At 34.7% G+C, this 22,147-nt stretch overlaps 1 protein-coding gene across 1 annotated transcript in view; it reads left to right on the forward strand.

The window, feature by feature from the left end:
• Positions 1-22,147, forward strand: part of LOC148954076 (E3 ubiquitin-protein ligase MIB2-like) — a 104,898-nt gene that overhangs the window by 65,648 nt on the left and 17,103 nt on the right. Inside the window, 6 exon segments of the mRNA XM_089085819.1 lie at positions 1,238-1,415; positions 5,153-5,286; positions 7,485-7,633; positions 10,212-10,368; positions 17,943-18,097; positions 19,724-19,916. Of these exon segments, the coding sequence (XP_088941945.1) occupies positions 1,238-1,415; positions 5,153-5,286; positions 7,485-7,633; positions 10,212-10,368; positions 17,943-18,097; positions 19,724-19,916 (966 nt within the window).

A 22,147-nucleotide genomic window follows, 5' to 3' on the forward strand; every position in this document is an offset into this window, starting at 1 on the left:
CCTGGAGGTGGGACGTGGTCCCTAAATATTTGGTATTTTTTTCAGGATTCGATGTTTGTTTTAATTTATTTGTTTGACTGTTAATAAAATAAGTGACTGGTTGTAAAAAAAAATATTTATATCGAATTGGGGAAAGACAGTTGTGGAAAGAGAAATTTGTTTATATTTATAAATCTTGTGGTTCAGTCAAAAGGATCTCCAGTAAGGGCTTTTTCTTGAGTGAGAAAATATTTTGGGGGCTATTTAGGTGCATAACTGGAAAAGGGCCGCAAAGGCTATTTTAGACCTTGGGGAAAATTGATGCAGTTATGCAGGTTTGTATGGATAGCGATGTTTAAGTACAGGAAGAGAATCAATATTGCACCTATGATAGCTTTTGTCTTACCCCTACTTGTAGGCACAAACGCAGCAATGTGCACCTGCCTTCTTTTAAGATCAAAACGTTTCAAATTGTACCACTTTATTTATTCTTTCAACTACACAATTAACAATGCTGCAATTCAGTTCGAATCAATTTAGCTGGTCATGTCAGTTGCCGATTTTTATATTTAAAATAATATTACTTTTAAGTCCACTTTGTGGAAATTAGCTTGATATATAGTGTCAGGATATATAGAAGGATGGAAATTTTAAGTTTGAATATATTTGTATTTGTATGAATGGATCACACAACTTTTATTAAATATAGCTTGTAGTATACGTCTAATTTTCATGTTGAAAATATAGTAAATAAAGAGAATAAGCAACGTAACTTCATATTGTGTGAACGTTGTATTGCTGATACAATACATAAAACATGAGTTTTTTCATAACTTCCGAGACCTTTGCAAGGATAAATACGGTACATAAGCATTCATTCGAAAGCCACAAATAATGAAAAAAGAAAAGAAGTAATAAGTTCAGTAACTGAAGCCTAGAAGAATATTTAGTGAAAAACTGCAAAATTCTGGAACCCCCTCCACCTCCTAAAAAACGAAATTTGTTTCGTGAGTGGTGAATTGGGTTTCGTCCCTAAAAGAGTATATGTTTAATAGTAATCAATTGATGATTCCCATGGAGTGGAAACTTCTGAAATTAGAGGGAAAGTGTTCCATATACTATTCCGGACATGCAATGAAAATATGTACTGCAATGTCGGAACGAGTTCGTTTCGTTTTCCCCAAAAGCTTTTTTTCCTAGCTGTTTTAGCTGAAAAAATGTTCGAAAAATGGTTTATTACATGAAGTATATCTTTCAGACTCTTGGAAAAGTTGGGAAAGTGATGCAGATTTATATGGACGGTGATGTTCGTGTTCAAACGTATTCGTGTGAACACAGTCGTGTTCAATCATGGACATTCAATCCTTTGTGTCTCGTCAATGTCTCTGGCAGTACGGAATCTCACAATTTCGCTGGGACGAATCAAAATAGGGAAAGTAAGTATGGCTGTAAGTGAGTTATAAAGCTTATGAGATTTATATTATTAATAAAAACTAGGATTCTAGTATATTCTGTGATGTTCAGAGTATGGTTGAAATATAGCGAGGATTTTTGGTCATCTGAAAGCTATTCTCCAGAGTAAGATTCGGTTGGAAGAAGGACTATAGATATTAATCACCAAATCGTTTCTGTGCTTCATTTGACATTTAACTACAAACGCAATGATGCCGTATACTGCTTGTAATCAGCCATTGTGCCAAATTTGGCGCATACGCTATGTTCTGCCACCCCTTCTTTAAGTAAAAAAAAAAGAAGAAAAAAAAACAAAAAACGAATCCTCTCTTGTGAACCAGGATTGCCAACTGCCGAGGTTTCGAGCGAGTGAAAATTGAGACTCGAATAAAGGGATTTTTGGTCGAACAGAGTAAAGTCAAAAATTTGCGCGTGCGTGGCTGACGCCGCGCCCTCCCACCGTTCTGGGGATTCACACGTCACTTAGGAATTACTATAAGTTCTATAGTGCCATTCAACATATTGCCCTTATATTTTTTGAAATGTAGCCTTTGTAAAATAAAAAGTTTGATGTGCTGCCTACTTAAACGAACATCTAAATTATGTGTTAGATAAGCAATCTAAATACTTTTATAGTTGAAAGATGATTTTCTGTCAGAAGTTTTCAATGTGTTAACTTCAATCGTTTGGGCCTTTAACTAAAATAGCCAGAACTACCGTTGACTTCACTGTAGTCAAATACCATAGTCCAGGATCCGAACGCACTCCCAGCTTTCTTCTGTAGTTTCTTTGGACGACCTGGAACGGAAAGCTCATTTACTTTTGGCTGACCTGGAATGAGGCCTCAGTCGCTCAAGAGCGTTTCTTCCTCTTCCTCTAGAGGGTATTCTCCTTCTTTCCTTTTCTGGGTAATTTCTTTCCGTTTTTTTATGATGGTACTAGCATCTTTCCTGGCACATTCCAAGAAATTAGATAGCTGCATGTAAGGCGGATATGCTGTTTGGAGCACATTAAGGCCTCTACTACTTATTTTCAGCAGTCTGCTTCTGACTTTGGTTTTCAGGTTGTTGAGACCGGAAAATTTCAGTTCGGGACTTGCGCCTGAATGTAAAAGCACAAAAATTAAGCATAGAGTCAGATAGCTCTCTAACCAGTTTTTTTTTGTATTCGCGGATATTTTTTTTCTCCTAAAAAATTCTTTTCCTGCCATCATCGCAATATTTTGTTTCTTCTCTGGACCACTGATCTTCGATTGAATTGTGTATTTTGTTACGGTCCAGCTCAGTGTCGCGTAGTAAATTCGGAAACAGTTGAAGCAGAGACAAGAGGGTGCCCACATCTCCAGAAAAGGCAGCATTTGGGCTCAAGCATTTAAGAGTTCAAGGTCTGATTGTTGTGGTTAATCTGCTTGCTCGTTTATAAGTACAACTCTGCGGCAAGATTAAGAGAGCTCATCCGGATGTAAGTTCAATAGTGTGAGCTCATCTGAGAGCTCAACAGACCAATGTTGTACAGGCTTCTCTTTTGGCAAAGTGCATTTGGCTCCAACCTTATATAATAAAGCTCAAGAAAATGAGCTGGGGTAAACCGAACTTAGAATGGATCTTGTGAGCAAGCTATCTTTTCTTGTTCGATAAAACTCTTGAGGAGCGACATATAAATCAGTTGCGAACCCTCCAAAATCCTGTGGATCCATGTTTCAACCGCCTGAAATTCTTTGCTCAGTGCTTTGAACTTGTGTAGCACAAACGAAAGATAGTACAAAGTGACTCTCATTGTGGGGGCACGCACAAAGCCATGAATTTTTGAAGCCTCTCCGCAATGAGTTTTCGAGGACGGTTGTCACCCCCCCCCCCCATTCATATTTAATTATGTGATGAAAATTACCAAAAGTTAAATATATAATAGAGATTGTGTTTGAGGGGGGCTGCCCCCCTCTCAACTCCCCTTTTTATTCGCTAAAGTTTGACTTTTTGCCCAATGCTTCTGGAACGAACCATCCAACATCCAACACTATAACAATGAGATAAAAGTATAGATTTTATCAAAAGCTTCAATAATGAATAGAAAACACAGTAAAATTCGTAAACAAAGCACATGCACTCACTGACGCGCTATTTGTTGCAGTCTAGAATGCGTTCAGTAAATCCCTCGTCAATCTTTTATATAAAGAGGGTCGGGCGAGAAGCCCCCTCATAAGTAGGATAATTTTTGTTATTTTTGAGTTTTTAGTATTTTTACTTGGAAAAACTGTTGATTTTTCCTATTTAGTTAAATGTATAACCCATTTCCATGTATTTTCCTGAATTTGAGCTACCGATGGCAATTATATAACATGACTCCACAATCTTTTGAGCAAAATAAAGAAAAGAAAAAAGCTTGTAAAATTCTAGGCTACCGATCTGTTTAGCTAAAAAGAATATTGAACCCACCCTCCCCCCCCAAAAAGTCATAGATGAGCCACTATGTGTGATGAAACACTTGGTTGTACTACAAATGAAAAAATAATTTTGTTTTGGGCTACCCGAAAAATATGATATTTTAAGGTAAAAATGAAAGCGCTGGGTAACCATGACATTTATATAAATACTCAAGGTTAAGTCTTTTCGTCCTTTTTTCACTGTCATTTGGTGTTTATATCTTTTAACTTTTTTTTTTTTTACGAGTTCAATTTTTTGAGTAGGCCTAGCAGATAATTTTGTTAATTTTTAGTGTACTTACAGATGAGGGTTGATCAAAATTTGTTTTATTTACTTCTTTTAGTCTTTGGTATATTTTGTAATTGGTTTTTGCCCTTAGTACTTTATAATAAGAATCATCACTTATTACGCTTTATCCCAATACCACGCCTGCCTCTACTTTAAAACCACCAATAACTATAACATTATTTGTCAACAAATTTTGGTCTTCTTTTTCCTTAACAGGTAAAGTTAGATTAAAGTGCTTACAGTGAAAATAATATCATAAAATGAATAGACATATTTTAAACATTTTATTAAAAATAACATGGCTACTGACTCCGGTAAGTTTATCTAAAGAGAAACACCTTACTATCAATAACAGTTGTTGCTATATATCTAATGCAAAAAATCTTCGGTTTTGTTGATTCAAGCTCTTAGACTTGTATAAGTTACCATAAGAACCTCTAGAGATCGGAGCTAGAAATTTGACTCTTTAACAAAAAGAGAAGCCTAGAATTTGTCTCCTCGCGAGCCTTTTCGATTAAAAAACTCTTGCACTAGTGTTTGCTCATCTGATCGCTTAGTATCTTCAATGTAACGAATAAATTTTCTCTTCACTTTTTTCGAAGTTTCCCGATGCTAAATCGTGCTTTAACAATTTACATTGGGAAAGAACTCAAGATATTTTTATGTTTTTACAACATTGCCGTAGACAAATAAATTATTGATAAACGTCAAAACTTCTATTTTTAAAAATTAAAACTCATATTTGTGCAAAAAAATGGAAAATATGCAAAATTTCTACCATCTTGGCTCTGTTGAATTGATAAGAGCCTTGGCCCTCTCACGTGGAGATAAAAAAGAGTAAAGTATGTAGATTATTTTCTGGTTAAACCCTGAAAATAGTAATCGTTACAATTATGGACAAGTTAGCTGAATTTCCAGGCGATTCAGTGGTAATTGAACCATTGGCGGCTCAGTTGTTATCCTCATTCTTCTCATAGTTTCTGAAGAATTCAGAATAACAGTTTTGATTTTAGGCATTCATCCTGAAATGGATTTGGTACGAAGGGCGCCTGAAGTCCAGTCGAATGAAATTGATTTGCTGGTTCATGAAGCTGCTAAAGGAAAAGTTGATAAAGTAAAGGAAATCCTTGCAAAAAATATGGAGAAGGTAAACTGATTTGGTTGATTTTCTATGTAAATTAATGGTATAATTATTGATGTAACTGATTATATGATATACTTACTTCCTCCCCTTCTCCCATCCAGCTTTTTAGCAGCAAAGTAGGCATAAAATAAGGATGCTTGTGTAATACTTATTTCATACATTTGTAGTTGCATTTATGTACCATTTAGTTTTGATCTATCCCCTTCCCCTTCCCAACTGCGTATATTGTGTCTCAATGACATTGTTGCATTTAATTGTTGCATTGTTGCAACATTGTTGCATTGTTAATTGTTGCATTGTTGCATTTAATTCACTGTTTGATAGAATTTACGAAATCTATTTAGTGGCCTGCAAGGTTTCTTTTCGAAATCTATGTCGACAAATCTGTAAAAATTAAGTATTTAGCTAAATTTTTGCATTTACCTCGTTGAATATGTTTTTAATTGACAAATTTATCACAACACATCAAGATAAAAGGAATCTCCCTAACAGAGGACATATAGCTCGTAAAGTTGTATTTACTCCTTGGAGGGCTATCAGCCCAACAGCCTTAGTAGTGCTATTTATTCTTGAATGAATTTAGAAACAACGTTACTAGAGAAAAACAAAACAAATAACATGAGAACGCAAATCATATCTGGAACTATTAAAACCCTGTCACCAAAGCTTTCCCTCTATCGTCAATTATAAATTTATTTATTCATTTTTTAAATAAGTTACGTGTGCTTTTTGAATATAGTCTTATTATTTTATTTATTAATACTTTTTTTTGAAGATTACGAGTATTGTTTGAGGTAGAGTCATTGAAACATTTTCTGTCCTAATCATAGCTCCCTTGTATTCTTTTAAGTAAATATACCTCGGCAAGAGACTACTTGCTCTAGACGAGTTTAGCGCTACCAGTGGATTAGTTTGGATAAGTCCACGATTGTTCATCATCATCAGCAGGCATTGTAAGATACTTGTAATGAAATTTTAAGCTTTAGAGTAATTTTGAGAAGAAAATTAACCTTCCTTTTAAGAAAGATTTTATGCTGACATTTTAAAAGTTAACCTTGTCTTCGTTCACAAGAAGTAATGAAGGTAATATACCTGCTTCTCATATGCTGCTTTTCCATTGGCAGTCTTAATCGGAAGGGCTTAACACAAAGCTTTAATTTATTGTTCCTGCACTTTTTGACAGGTTCTAGTAGGGGGTCCATCGGTGACATCTACATTTTAAATTTAGATGGCAGTACTGTTATATGGAAGTGATAAATTTTGAAAAATCTTAAGTGTACAATTAAAATAGTCAATAACTTTTGAATAACAGTGAACTGTAAGTCAAAATCTCTTCGCTTATGAATCAATACCTCTAAGGTTTTCTGACACTCAGTGCGGAATTTCAACTGCCCCCCCCCCCTTTTTTATTTTTTTCTCCTAAGTGTCAAATATAGAACTGACAGAACTCATTTATAATGTTAACAGTATGTGAAGAAAGGAGTGACAGGAAAAACAAACTATACGTTTAAAGAACACGTTTTATACATGTTTATACAGGTATGTGCACGTTTTATTGTAAATAACTTAGTACATACTAAAATATAAATAAAATACAATATTTTGAAACATAGTAGTTCTATTAACATTATTACATTTGTAATGTTATAATAATTATGATATTTATATGAGGCAAATTGAGTAATGAGTTATTAAAGGCTGTCTTAGACAGAAATAACTAATTAAAACTACTATCACCAGGGTCAATGTTAAAACGAATACGAGATGGCAATGAAACATTTTTGAAAGCATTGTTTTATGAAGATAACAAACTGGCTAGGGAACACGAAAAACAGAAGAAAACGGCCTTTTTGGATCAGTTTTTGTCACCTTTACAAGGATAGCACCCGGGCGGTCCGCCCCCTCTGCACCCCTTTCCTACGCCGTTACCACTAGCTATATTTTAATTTTATTTAGTACACATTTTAAATTGCATAAGCTGTATAACATGTATGGAAATCAGATCTATTGATCAAGTAGCTTGTTTTTAACGTGTGTTTAGATATAATAAAAGGAATAATCAGTTGCAAATATATTTTAATGCTTCTTTCTTATACTCCTAGTCTTTTAAAAGCTTCTTAAACAGCTTACTCACTAGTTCTATAAGAAGACTTTAAATGATTGTATTCATATTAATAAGTTTGTTCTCTTTTCCGCTTTAGATTGATGAAAAAAGTAACGGAAAAACTGCTTTGCAAGTTGCAGCCCACGAAGGGCATGTCGAGGTTGTAAAAGCGCTCTTACAAGCTAATGCTTCAGTGGAAATTCAAGACGATGAAGGAGATACAGCTTTGCATTATGCAGTTTTTGGGTAAAGATTATCTCCCTCTCTCTCTCTATCTTCCTCTCTCCCCCTATGTCTCCCTCATTTTCTTTAAAAAAAAAACCTGGGAAACTGAGCGAATTCAAAGGGTAAAAAATCCGTCCACTACTTAGAATTGTCGCCTGATTATGTTTGTCTAATTGAAATCGCGGAGCGTCATTAATTGCTTGCCTTCATTGGTATTTTTGATGCAATGTCTCTCCCCCCCTCTCTCTCTCTTCCCCTCATTCTCTTTCTCTGTTTTTTTTTTTCAATATTCCTGGTAATTTAAATTTACTGAGAAACTGATCAGATTCAAAGGTTGAAAGATCTGTTCATTAATTTGAATTTTCGTCCGATTATAATCGTCTAATTAAAATTGGGGGATGTCATTAATTACGTGACTTGATTGAATTTTGTTATACCAAAATGTGGGTGCCGTTCAACTGCTTTGTCATATATTGCTAGTCTGGATAATTACCGATTCGAGGCTCGTAAAATGAACAAAAACTCCACGGAGTTAACATCGTTACTGGCACATTTCTCCATACCCCTGAAATCCTGAGACTCTTGAAATTTTCCTGTAATTTCTATGTAATTACCAATTTTTTGCTTTTTCCCAGCCCCCGCCCCCTGCGGGGTAAAATCTTTTATAGTTTCCTGATTGCTGTATAAGGTAAACTGGGGCAACTTTATGAAGCTTTCAGAGCCAAGAGTTTATGGCACCTGACACACTCTTGCCCTGTAGGGAGGATCTTCGACTCCTTTGCTGTTGGTTAGAGGTAGCCAAGGTACTGCCGAGAATCTGTATAAATAATAAATGAATTAATGTTTTTCTATTCTGTTTTTCACTTTATCAAAAAATTAAAATTTAGAGAAATAAAGATTGGGTTTCTTAAGGAGAAAGGAGAATGGGTTTTCTTAAGGCCAAGGAAGCTATTGGACGAACAAAACGAATTTCTTCTTATTCTTAGTTTCGTTTGGCTAATTTTAATAAACAATTCGTTTTATCTATACTTTTGCTAATATGCTATGTATCTTGTAATGTACTGTGTATTTACTGTTTCCAATTAAATTTGTCGATGGATGTAAAAAAAAAAATTAAAATTATACAAAATAAAAATAAAATCTTTATTAAGGTTTTTATAAATTGCCGTTTATCTTTTTAATGATCTTTTCTGAATACCAGTCACATAATTACGCTCGTCCAATGCACAAGGCCGTATGCGACATTTTTGGTGAAGCTTACTATAGCAATCAAATATCTTCAGTGACTAAAATCTTAAGTGAAGTAATATCTTGAGTATAATCTAGTATTATCAGTAATTCAGTAGTATCAGTAATATTAGTAATATCTTCTGTAATGTCAATATTCAGTAATATCTTCAGTGAAGTAAAATATCATCAGTGAATCTTAATTAAAGAGAGTATGATAAACTGATTAGAAATCAAACTTGTCAGTTTCAAGTATGAGAAACTTTTAGTGTTTTAGCAGTGGTTTAAGGAAAATAAAACTACCATAAAACATAGAAAAACGCCAGTTTTAATTTCGGTACGGTGTTACCTAGCAAAACTAAAAGATCAGAAAAGCTTATGATTCTTGAAAGTTGGACTTCAGTTAAAGCTTTGAGTTAAATTAAATCCAATGTGAAATTTCCTAATTTTTGGCAGATATATTTGCTTTTAAATTATGTTTTATTAACTAGGCTAATTAGGACTAGGGTCGTTGGGTTCATATTTAAGATACTCCTATAAAATAACTCTTGGCTCCTATAGAAGATGTTCTTCATTATAACCTGATGATGTTCTATCAACCTTGCCTGGAGGAAGGTTCCGCGCTTTAAAGGTAACTGAGAAAAAAAATTTGGGGGATATGACTTTACAAAAAAAACTCATTTGGAATTTCCGAAATGGCTTACATTGGAAATGCGATTATGGACATATTGTCACAATACCGTATAGAAGTTGTGGAGTCTAAACGTTGATGTTGTCATGTAATTTTTATTTTATTTGCGAACAACTAGTCGAGATTTCACTTTATTTTTTTAAGGAAAAATTGCTGGCCTAAAACGGACTACAAAAAAGAAATAGTAAGAGAAGAATTATTTTTAAGAAGAAGAAGTGGGAAAGTAATAGAGCTTTTGAGCCAACAGTAAAGGGAATTGGGCTCACCAATAGAGGCTGCTCAATATGTAACTACTTACATTTATTTGTATACTTATTTCAATGATCTTTAAATTTATGTACTGCAAAAATATACTGTTGGTAATATTTTTAAGATAGGTAATAAAAGTTGTCTTTTTTTTTTAAGAAATGCTTCCAAAATCATTTTTTCAATCAGATTTAGCAGCCAAAATGCATGTAGTGACCTTCGTGGTTGTTTTTTGCTTGGCAAACATTACCGTCATCTGTCCGGACTTAGCTTTATTGGCCCGATAACTAAGATATTTTTGATTTTTCTTCTCTCCTTTTTTTTCTCTTTTTCATTCTGTCAAAATTTGTATTTCTTATATTTTTTGTTTATATTTATATTTTATTTCTTTGATTTGTTACTATACTTATCTTATCAGTTACTATACTTATTTAGAAACAAGGAGGTGTTAACGGAAATGCTTTTGATGAAAGGTGCCAAAATTGACGCAATCAACAAAGGGAAATGTACGCCGCTTCATATAGCAGTTAATAAGCAACACGTGGCATGCGTCAAAGTTCTGATCAAGTTTAATTGTAGTCTGAATATGCAGGTAAGTGAAGTCTGGTTGGGATTTTAAATTTTACAACAGGCATGCCTTGCAAATGTATTACTGTTGTATACTAACCGTGTCTCGAACGTCCAATGATAACTCCCAGAAATATAGTAATCGGACGGGAAACAAAAAAGAAGAGAAAATAATTTTCTAGCTTAGAAAATAATTTCTGGAATTTTGTTGGAAATCAAGGAAAAAAGTTGCTAGCTGTAAGAAATATTAAAAAGTCATGGGTTCTCTATAAATTTTTATGGTATAGAAGATAGTAATCTTACTTTGTTGTATTGTCGATTTTCGTATATTGCGCTTCAATTTTCCAGACAGTTTTCTCTGACAGTGATTTGATTCTTTGCAGAAATTCTCTAATAATATTTGCTAACAATTTTATAGGGGCTCTCGGAGCTGCTATTGTCGAAAAAATCGTCAGCTAATTTCTTTTTAATTTTAAAAACTAAAATTTTAAGAAACTTTTTCACATGCAGACCAATGCTCCGTGTAGCACAAGTACCCGATCTATGGATACTCTATCTTCGGCTGGTAGTGCTATGCCTGGTTGGGGCAAATCATCTGACGCTTTATCTGTTTTACCCCTAGCTTTCTTCAGGTACCCATATGGAATTGGTTGACTTTGCCTGAGCTTACTGAGTCACACCGCTAACCCCTGTCCCAAACAAAACAATAAGCGATTCCAGAAGTCGAATCCCTGCCCCGAAGAAAGTGGGATTGCAGTTTTTCCGATGGCTGAGAAAAGCTCTAGTAGGCACAATATTATTTGCGGAATATGTAGACAAGTCAATGAGTTTGGCTACACGCTATTGGTTATCTACCTATATAAACTCCAAGTAATCAGTAATCTCAGCTGTGAAAGCAATAGCGTACCTCAGCTAAGAAAACAAGGGGCACCGGAACCTTTAAACCAAGCAAGTATTTCTCATTATACAATACAGTCAATATGTTAATTAAAAGTGTAATGATTTTCATGGGTGAATAAAGGCGTAAGGACGTTATTGAATAAAGGCGAATAAGGTGGTCTTTTCTTTCGAATATTGATCCAGTATTGAAGGAAGCCTGCCTGGAACCAAGAGAATGCGCATAGATTATATCACAGGCTGGTGTACCCATGATCATAGATTTTATATTTGCGAATAATAAGTACAAAGTTCAAACAGAACAAAAGTAGGCAAAACTAGTAAACAAATTGGAAAGGGTAGACGACCAAACGATATCAGGTTGTCCTCGTTAAACATGAACTTCTTTCCTGCATGTGTTTTGGTCCCTTGTATTTTATACCTAGCTCTAGGGTTGCTATACCCAACCCCAAAAAAATGGCTGCTTAAATAATAAAAATAACAAATCTTAAGCAACACTATACAAAAATCAAATGAAAACTGTATATGGTCAAATGGTATCAGTTAGGGCCACAGATAGAAAAAACTAGCCTGTAAGGGTCTTAGTGTTTTAAATCTCGTGCCCAGGTCTAATGATGGACCTGCCATTAAAAAGCCCCCCCCTAAATAATCTAAATAACTAAACTTTAAATAACTGATAATTAGCTGAATCACAGCGAAATAACCATTGTGATTGATCAGTTAGACCAAAGTTGATCAGTTCGGTAAAAATTGATCAGTTAGGTCAAAATTGATCAGTTAGGTCTCGCCAGGCAGGAACCACCAGCCTGTATGTGATTTTGTGTTTGGAATTTAATACTTTGGTACAGCTGTGTGCCTGCCGTAAGCAAAAATGACCATTCGAATAATTGATAACATGACCAGGAAAAAATTCATGACGTAGCTATAAAATTGTTTATAAGGTTTTTGAAAGAATGAATATTAAAAAATGAAATGCTAATACAAAATATGTATAATAATATAATAAAAAAAAATTAAATATTAAACAAACTTACTCAGAAAAATCACATTTACTCAAAGTAAGAATATCCAAGGTGTGACTTGTTGACTCTTTAACTATTAAAAAAAGACCAAACTAATATTTACTTATTATAAACAACAAATTTTATAAATAATACATTATTTATTCAACGCCTTTAAATCTAAATAATACTACAAAATTATTTAATTACAGCTACTTTTACAAGATACAAATTGAAGATGGTTAATTAACACCTTGTAATAGACAGGATGAAAGTCTTTTGTTTCAATTCAGTGCATGTTGTATTCGTAGGACTATCTAAAATATAGTAAGAAATGAATGAAAGCAAAAAGTGACTGTTTTAAAAGGCAAAAAAAAATGTAAAGTAACTTAAAATACGAACGATGATGGAAACGGAATATGATTATATGAATTGGGTAAGTTGAAACTTTCTTGATCGTATATGTTTTAAGAAATTATGAAAAAGCAAAATTTTCAGTTTCAATGAAAAAGGCCTCCGTATGCAGTTATGCAATTCTTGACAGTAGCAGGTGCAAAAAAAAGGAGAAGAGTGGGGGAAAAATCTGCCAAAAATAAGCTATACACAAATGGCACCAAGCAGCTTAATAAGGTATAGATTTTCTTTGAAGTTGTAGTTGTCTTTGGGAGTCTACACATTTTTAATGTCTGAATTCTTATGAACGAGAAGCGTTGTCAAATTTGATGAATTACTTTTTGTCACGGTTCAATATGGTAACACTGAGAAAAATGTAATACTTCCATTAAAACTTATCAATGTAAAAAAAAAAAAAAAAAAAAAAAAAAAAAAAAAAAAAAAAAAAAAAAACTGAGATAACTGCGATTCTGAGGTAAGAATAGACATAAGATGAATTCAGAGTACAATTAATGATTTAATTTAATGTCCTTGGTACTAAGTAAAGCTTACTAAACCTGACGTTGTGTGACTATATTTGGCGAATTGTGAGGAATTAGTGACAAATAACAATTTAGTGACAAATTTGACGATTTAGTTATCTTCACGGTTGAACGTGGCAGTACTGAGAAAAACGTAATAGTTCCCTAAAATTTTCACAATATTGAAACAAACAAAAGAAAAATCTGAGAAAGTTGCGGTATTCAAGTATGAATAATACCTATGATGAGTCCAGAGGGCATTTAATGTTTTGATTTGATGGTGCTGTTACTTTAATTAAAGCTTATCAAACCTAAAATTGTGTGATTATATTTGACGAAATGGTGATGAATGACGAATTTGACAAATTACTGACAGATTTTACGTATTAGTTATTTTCACGGTTCAACATGGCAAATGTAATACTTCCCTAAAATCTTCACAATTTTGAAAAAAAGAGCTCTGTTAAGCCAAAAGTGAGCAGAAATAAAGTAAAATAATCTTCCAAGCGCAAACTACCACAAATCCCGCGGTATTCAAGTGTGAATAATACCTATGATGAGTCCAGAGGGCATTTAATGTTTTGATTTGATGGTGCTGTTACTTTAATTAAAGCTTATCAAACCTAAAATTGTGTGATTATATTTGACGAAATGGTGATGAATGACGAATTTGACAAATTACTGACAGATTTTACGTATTAGTTATTTTCACGGTTCAACATGGCAAATGTAATACTTCCCTAAAATCTTCACAATTTTGAAAAAAAGAGCTCTGTTAAGCCAAAAGTGAGCAGAAATAAAGTAAAATAATCTTCCAAGCGCAAACTACCACAAATCACTGTCAATAAATAAATGAGACTCAAAACGAACAGAAATTAAATAAATAGCCCAGTCAAACTCGAAACGAACAAAAATTAATATTAGTAGGGCTGATAGGGCCTTCTCAAGACCAGAACATAATTCGCGCTTTACTGAAAAAAAAAACAAAAAAAAACAAAAAAACAAATGAACATGGATTGTCAGTTTAATAAACATATACTGATATTTATTCCTTAAAGTCTAAATATTTTTTTTTTTATTAAAGTAAAAAAAAACAACGTGAAAGCATCTAAAACGTATTTTGTTTTCAGTAAAGCGCAAATTATTTTCTGGTCTTGAGAATGCATGGGGGTGGCAATCGTGACGAGGGTGATCTGAACAAGGCCTATAAGCCTAGGAGGTATTTTATCTAGCCAAGCCTTTCAGAGGTTTTAAGCAATATTTGAAAGTCCACCCTCACTAAACGTAGTTTGAATACAGGTTATACCAACTTATGGATACAGCTGTGCATGGTGTGCATCAGCATATATGAGTCACCGGATTGAATACATTATTCTTCTTCTTGGGATTTACGAAACAATTTTCTATGTTGAATCTTTTCTGCTGGATGTTCACCGGTAGATATCAGAAACAGGTGAACTAATATCGTTTTCGATATCGATATTTACCTTTTGATATTCGATATTTGGTGCGATATATCGATATCCTATATCGCCCAACACTACATATATCGCCTTACTGTAACTAATGACACTGAGGTTATTAAGGTAAAATTTTAGGGAACGTTTAGGGCGAGATTCAATTAAACGAAACAACTGTATGCATTCAGGTTTTCAAAAGGGCATATAAGCAATATCATAGGCAGCACAACTCTATAATAGCTAGAAATATCATTGAAACATTTAAAGGAGCTCATTCGATTAAAGACTAAAATCTTTTGTGCCCTTTTTAACAGTAAAAAGAGATTGGAGGGCAAGCACCCCTTCTCTCCAGCAGATTGATTTTCCAAACACATCCAGTCAAAATTTTGAGGTAGCCGTTTGTTTCAGCACAGTAGAATGGTCAAGCAACTATCTCTTTAGGAATATTGGGCACGCCAACCCCCCCAATTATGCAATTGGCCCATTAGGCTTTAAAACTAAATGCTGATTTAAAAATAAATCAAAAGGCATTGTTTTATCGTTTCCAATAAGACACTTCATCAGTATATCGAGAACGACAGGGGGTATTAAGTTGAAGCTTCCGGGACTATTATTACTTCTGCTCTTACAATTTAAGTAAATATAAAGAGTGTAAGTATATCCAGGTTGTCAAAGAGCATACACAGATTCTTTTGGAAATGATGTTCAGTTTTATTTTTCAGGTCAACTTGAGGAGGTATAATGTTAAATTAAAAAATAATATTTGTGTCAGGATTAAAAATTGTTGAAAAAGTTTTTCCCGACATACTAATATCAAGCCGAACTATGGATTCTCATAGAAAAAACCGAAAAGAGATAATCTTTATTCATAAAAAAGACTAAGTCAATAAAGAACGAACAGAAATTAATTGAAAAAACCTTTTCCCAAAAACAAGTTTTTCAAAGAAAAGTGATGAGCTCCATTAAGCCAAAAATCAGCAGAAATAAAGTCAAATAATCTTCCAAGCGTAAAACTACCACAAATCACTGTCAATAAATAAATTAAACTCAAAACGAACAGAAATTACATACATAGCCCAGTCAAACTCAAAACGAGCCAAAATTAACATTAGTAGGGCTGATAACCCCCTTGCCTTCTCAATGGTCATAGTTTTTTTTTTTATTTAGTTGATCATCCGCCTAAATATTCCTTATATTTGATTACTGAAGATATTGTTGTATGCTCTTTGGACTATTGGTTACAAAATTGATATCTCGCAATTTCGATCGAATGTGTTTAGGGAAAAGAGGATGTTAGGTAGAGGGAGGGGGGCTATTTTCCCTCCATCACGTTTGATTCTTAAAAAGAAACTAGAACTATGCATTTTCTATCAAATGAGCCTCCTCTAAAGCTCACAAGACCACCCGTTCCATAAAAATATTCCCCTGGGGCATAGCTTACAGCCCATACAACCATACTCTGGGCGGTTGTGTGAACCTCAAAGGCCTTCTTCTGAATTCCAATCCAATTAGCCTCTCCGAAGTTTATACGACCACCCTTTCCATAAAAACCTCATATGCCTTCGGGGTATAACTTGCAACCCTTGCCCTGAGGGTTATAGGGGGGGGGGTTGTCTCAACCTCAAAGACATAATCTCTGGACCTTTAAACTACGTCAAACAAGATAGCTATCTTGATATTTTGATTGGAGGTGTTTGGGGAAATGATGGATGTGGGGCGGGGGCATGTTGCCCTCCAATCACTTTCGACTATTAAAGAGGGCACTAACCCTTTCAACTTCAAATCGAATGAGCCCTTTTTGAAGTTTCTACGACAACAAATGACCATCTTAAAATTATATCAGGTGGATTTCGGGAAAATACGACGTGTGTGTGGGGGGGGGGGTATCTGCCCTCCAATCACTTTGACTCTTAAAAAGAACACTATAACTTTTGATTATCAATCCAATGAGCCCCCTCCGAAGTTTATACAATCACCCTTTCTATAGAGACCTTAGATGGCCCCAGGGCGTAACTTACAACCTTTGCCCTGAGGGCTATGGGGTTGTTGTCAGCCTCAAAGCATAGTTTCTGGACCTTTCAACTACGCTGAACAAAATGGTTATCTCAAAGTTATGATTGGATATGTCTGGGAAATGATTGGTGTGTGTGGGGGGGGACTGGTTGCCCTCTGATCACTTTTGACTGTTAAAAAGGGTACTAGAACTTCTGATTACCCATTCAATGAACCCTCTCCGAAGTTTAACCGACTGCCCTTTTTATAAAAAAACCTTATACGCCCTCGGGACATAACTTACAACCCTTGCCCTGTCTTCAGTGGAGGGTTGGGGGTCGTCATCCTCAAAGACATGATTTCTGTACCTTTCAACTACGGAGAACATAATTGATATCTCAAATTTGAGATAGCCGGATCTTTCAACTACGCTGAACAACATAGCTATCTCAATTTTGATTGGATTGTGTTTGGGGAAATGATTGGCTTTAGGGGGAGCTGGTTGCTCTCCAATCACTTTTGACTATTAAAAAGGGCACTAGCCCTCTCAATTTCCAATCCTTTTTGAAGTTTCTACGACAAATCCTTCTATACGAAGTGTCTAAGTGTCTAACGAAGGATCTAAGAAAAAAAGAAATATTACATTTTGTCCACATCGCTCTTTACTTAGGCAGCGTAAGCGCTGCCTATGATACAAGTGTTGTATCCAGACAATATTCTTATTACTATGAAATATGCCCTAAGGACGGCCCCAAAAAAAGACACCAAGTTAATGGCCTTGAAAGCTTCCTCCAGGTGAATAAACGTAAAATTTTGAATAACAAAATTTAAATCGTACGAGGGGGGCATCACGATTTCAGGAATTCCTAGGTGGGGCATGGACCAAAATCGGTTGGGAACCAATGGTTTACAGTAAAAAAGTTGTTTCTACCTTCGCATTGATGTCGTTTATTAACCAAATTTATTCATAATTTATTGCTCGATCCTCAGAATAACCTTGAAATAGAATCAAATAGAATGATCAAACATAGATCAAAATTGCAACTGATTGTGCTAAGAGTCAAAAGCTAATAATAAAAGATTTTATAGACTTTCTCCACAATTTTGTGAGCTTTGATGATACAAATTGTTTCATATTTGCATTTTTTCTTATTTTATTATCAATTTTACTATTTGTTTTTTTATGTTTTTTTCGAACGCGGAAAAGGCTAAATTGCGATTTATTTTCTTTCTTTCTTTATTTTTTTTTTATCCGCAGATTTTCGAAGATGTTTGCATCCTCGAACTTTCTTTGGTTTTGATGATAGCAACTAAATAATTTTTTTTCCTTTTTAGGATTCGTTTGGCGACACCCCCTTACATGACGCCATCTGTCGAAAGAATGATGAATTAGTTGAGTTATTAGTGGCATGTCCTGGTATTGATCTCTTTATAAAAAATTCTCGTGGCTTTAATAGCCTCCATCACGCTTCTTTGAAGGGAAACCATTTGTAAGTATGGGAAATTGTTGGTTTCTACCATAGACGTATTAATTTGTGGTGGCAAACATCATGAGTTTTTATGACCTCCTAGCGTGTTTTCTTCCATGTCACTAGCCAAGGTGTCCTTGGTGTTCCAGAGGTGTCTATATCCTTTTAATCTTTCTGGAAAAATCTCTCATTCTTGCCAGTCTCAGCAGGTTATTTCCTTCCGTGCGAACTTCTATGATTTTCTTATATTCATTTATGCAGGGAATAAATCTATGATTTTAATTCGTGCGATTGGAATTAGTTTTTGGTTTGCATCCCTCTTTCCCCTCAGCGGTGCCACCTGGGAGAGGCAACGGGGTCCTTGACCCATAAAAAACTTGCCATATATATAAAGAACCTGTCCCATGGCCTATGTGTATTTTCTACTGTTTATACTCAGGTGTATTTAAACCAAGTAATTCTCATTTGATGAATATGTTGCTACCTATTAACATGTTCGAAATGTTTGATTTATTGTGACTAAACCTGTTCATTGGGGAAGCCCCCACCCTCCCGTCAAAATTTCCTTATGAACGCGCTGCTTCCCCCCCCCCCCTTCCCGTTGTTGGAATTGAACAGCCTCAAGATTTGGAAAAACCTAATCCTGCATAAAGACTACTTCTGCTAAAGTACCGAGAATGGTCAAAATGAATTTTTTATTTGATTTGGTTAAGTAGAAAATCACACAATCCTATATAGACAACCTATCCCAATTTAATCCAGGCTAAAGCGCAGTTGGCCCCGTTGACGGAGGTGCGATCGTTGCTGGAGCAATGAAAAACAATGAATATATATATATATATTATATGGGGCTATATATACCCTATTGGGGGAGAGTTCAAGGTAGCGACTATTGTATTTGGAAAGAGTGTTTAGTGTGAAATTAAGTTTAATTAAGAGTGTTATATTAAGAAATAGTATCATAGCATTTTCTTCACCAAAGTAGGCGTCATATAGTGTTGCCTGGAAAAACAACAGCAATATATATGAATAATAATACCTAGCTCAGGAATAGTAGCCCCGGTTCAAACCCCCTAACCCCCCCTCCCTCCACGGCACTGGATTCGATTTTGTTCTCAACCGTAGATAATATCTTACATAGTTCAAGAGCATGCTAAATATGTAGAATATTAACGCCCACATAGTAAAAAAAAGATGATACAATGACAAGAGCCCAACATATTCAATCTTATTTGTCTTACCAAAATAATGTGTTTCTTGCAAAAATCATACTTTTTTTGGAATAGAATACAGCCAGTGTGTAATGTGCTGCACCCTTTTAAAGAGATTCAACCTTCTTCTTTTTTTACTCGTTGCGTGGTCTTTCTACAATGGGTCTCATTCAAACTGAAATTACGTAGTCTTGCTAGAATATAAAGACGTTATGTTGGCTTTAATCCAAATCAAAGTTTATTCAAAAATATGCAAAACTATTTCTGACTTTTCTGTCTTTTTTTTTGTTGTATTTCATCCAGAATCTTAATTGGTTTGTATTACCTGAAGCAATGCACTTGTAACATTTTGTCGTAACAGTGCGTAATTTTTTGTTGCTATTTAGTTTATTTTAGTTTACTTTTAAGATATTAACAATAATTTATTTGTTTCAAGCGCGGCTGATAAAATTATCTTAAAATCCCGTCAATTGGTTGATATGTTGAAAGACGATGGATTTGGGCCATTGCACTTGGCAACACTGAATAATCATCGTCCAGTTGCCGAACTTCTCCTAGTCCGGGGTTTAGCCGATCCTAACATTACGAATACCAAAGGCCATACTCCTCTTCATCTGGCAGTGTCTCAGGTGAGTTAATTGCCTCTATAGTAGCAACTGCTCAAAGATGAAACATAGAAAGATCTTTCCTAAGGGAGGGAGGGGGGGGGGGTTAAACTCGAAAAAACGATTTGTTTTCATGTTTTATTTTTTAATCATGTTTATCTTCAGTTTCAAGGACAAGGACAAATGTGACTTATAGCTTAACGGCATCTTTTTATGATTTTGTGGAACGGCAAAAATAATGTCTTAAGCTTTTTGCTGGAATAGTTTGTTCAATGACCTATGGATAGACAGTTTATTTTGACAGTGTATTGCCAGTTTGGAGAGACAGCCTATTCCGGCAATCTCATTCTAGTTCCATGGATAGACAGTGCTTTCCTTTGACGTCGTCCCAGTTCTACTTATAGACAGTCCATTATTTATGGTTGTTTTCAATTTTGTGGTATTATGAATAAGTTCATCGAACTTAATTAAATCTGATTCGTTTTATGATGGATTAAGTACATGAATAAAATAGAGAGTCTCGGATACTTGACGACTTATTCTTTACTGTACGTATTTTCACTTTGAGACCTATGGTCTGTCTTTTTGTAATTGAGTTAGCACTTTTTTTGCTTAGGGACTTAAACTCTTTTAGCTAGTAACTGAGTTAAGACCGTGTTGCAAATGGAATTGGACTTTTTTCATCTTTTCGAATTAATGAATCAATGCGTCCAGGATTGACAACCTCCTGTGTAAGTATTTTGTCAGAAGACCAACGCCCATTCGCCATTATTTACAGTGTGCGCTTTCTCCATTATTTACAGAGTGTCTAAGCTCTGGATTAAGCTAAGAGATTATTTTATTGTACTGGTTATTATAATATAAAAATCAATTAGAAAGAAAAATAGGAAAAAAAACTATATTGTTCCGGCTCACGAATTGTAATTCTTTGTTTGTTTCGTTGTTTAATTCGGTACATTGCCCCCCCCCCCCACCCTCAATTCATCTCTAAATTTTTTGTTTCTTAAGTAGTTAAAGAAATTCATCTTGTTGTATTTGTTCGTTTTTTTTTCATTTTGTTATTTTTTCTTGTTTTTTTACTTTTATTTTGTTGCTTGCTATATTGTTGCTATAGTCAACAAAAAGACACCATCAGGAGCTTTGCCAGAGGGTGGGGGAAGCAATAATCCAATGAGTAGATTCAATGCTAATAAATTAAAATATGTTAAGTTAGATCTATTAATCAAACAAACAAAAAATACATCCAACATCAAATAAGAAAGAGCAAGGTTGTATGGCTGAGAATGCAGGGAGAAAAAAAAGACGAAACCAGGAGACAAAAGCAAAAAATGAGAGAAATGAAACACACTAAAAAGAAAAATACCAATCAGCCGTCAACTGAATACTCGCTGAAAACCAAGGGCGAGCTATGTGCCTTGCACAATAAACAAAATAATGTACAATTCCTTTTAAACCAGACACATCAACCTCCCGTGAGCGTTAAAGAAAAAAAATAATTGTAATAATAAAATGCTATCAAAAATTAAAAATGTTTTTGCAATTATTTTAAAGGCATCAAACGAGTTATCATTTCTAGCCAACTCAGATAGAGTGTTCTAGGCAAAATGAAAAGCAGTCATAAAGTTTAAGTAAGTAGTAGTATCTTCGACAGGCAGTGGCGTATCCAGGACTTTTGTTCGGGGTGGAGGGGGGATTAGTAAGAAAACTTTATAAGAAGCGTTAAAAAATTGTTTATATACATCTTGTTACCTTTTTTTATGAGTTGAACGAAAATTTGGGGAGGGGGTTGAACCCAGTACCTTTCCTTTGGGCACGGCCTTGGTATTAATATCTACTTTTAAATAAATATGACTTGGATTTCTAGCACATCCAAGGGCAAAAGTAGCCAAATCCGTATGGGACTAGGTCTTAAAGTAAAGGTCTTCCTTTTTCCTAGGGGGAGGCGATTCCCCCTCCCCTCCTCTAGTGGCATCCGTAAACGTATACGCCACTAAAAGAGAAGTATCGACCTAAAAAGCAATACAGTTCGCGTAGCCTAGCCAGGTCGTGATTAATAAGTGCAAATATCGATCGAAATAATTTAATCCTCTATACAAGAGAATATTTTGTTTTAATTAAATAACAGTTTACAAAATGTTTAGAAACCAGAATAAATAAGTAAATAACCATTTTCTAATAACCAGGGTCCCCAGAAAGATAAAGCTTTGTCGCTTATTGAAGAACCCCAGATAACAAACAATACATTAAGGGGAAAG

This window comes from Artemia sp. Qi Xiang Cuo, chromosome 3 (assembly GCF_049724085.1).
Source record: "Artemia sp. Qi Xiang Cuo chromosome 3, ASM4972408v1, whole genome shotgun sequence".
NCBI classification, from domain to species: Eukaryota; Metazoa; Arthropoda; class Branchiopoda; order Anostraca; family Artemiidae; genus Artemia; species Artemia sp. Qi Xiang Cuo.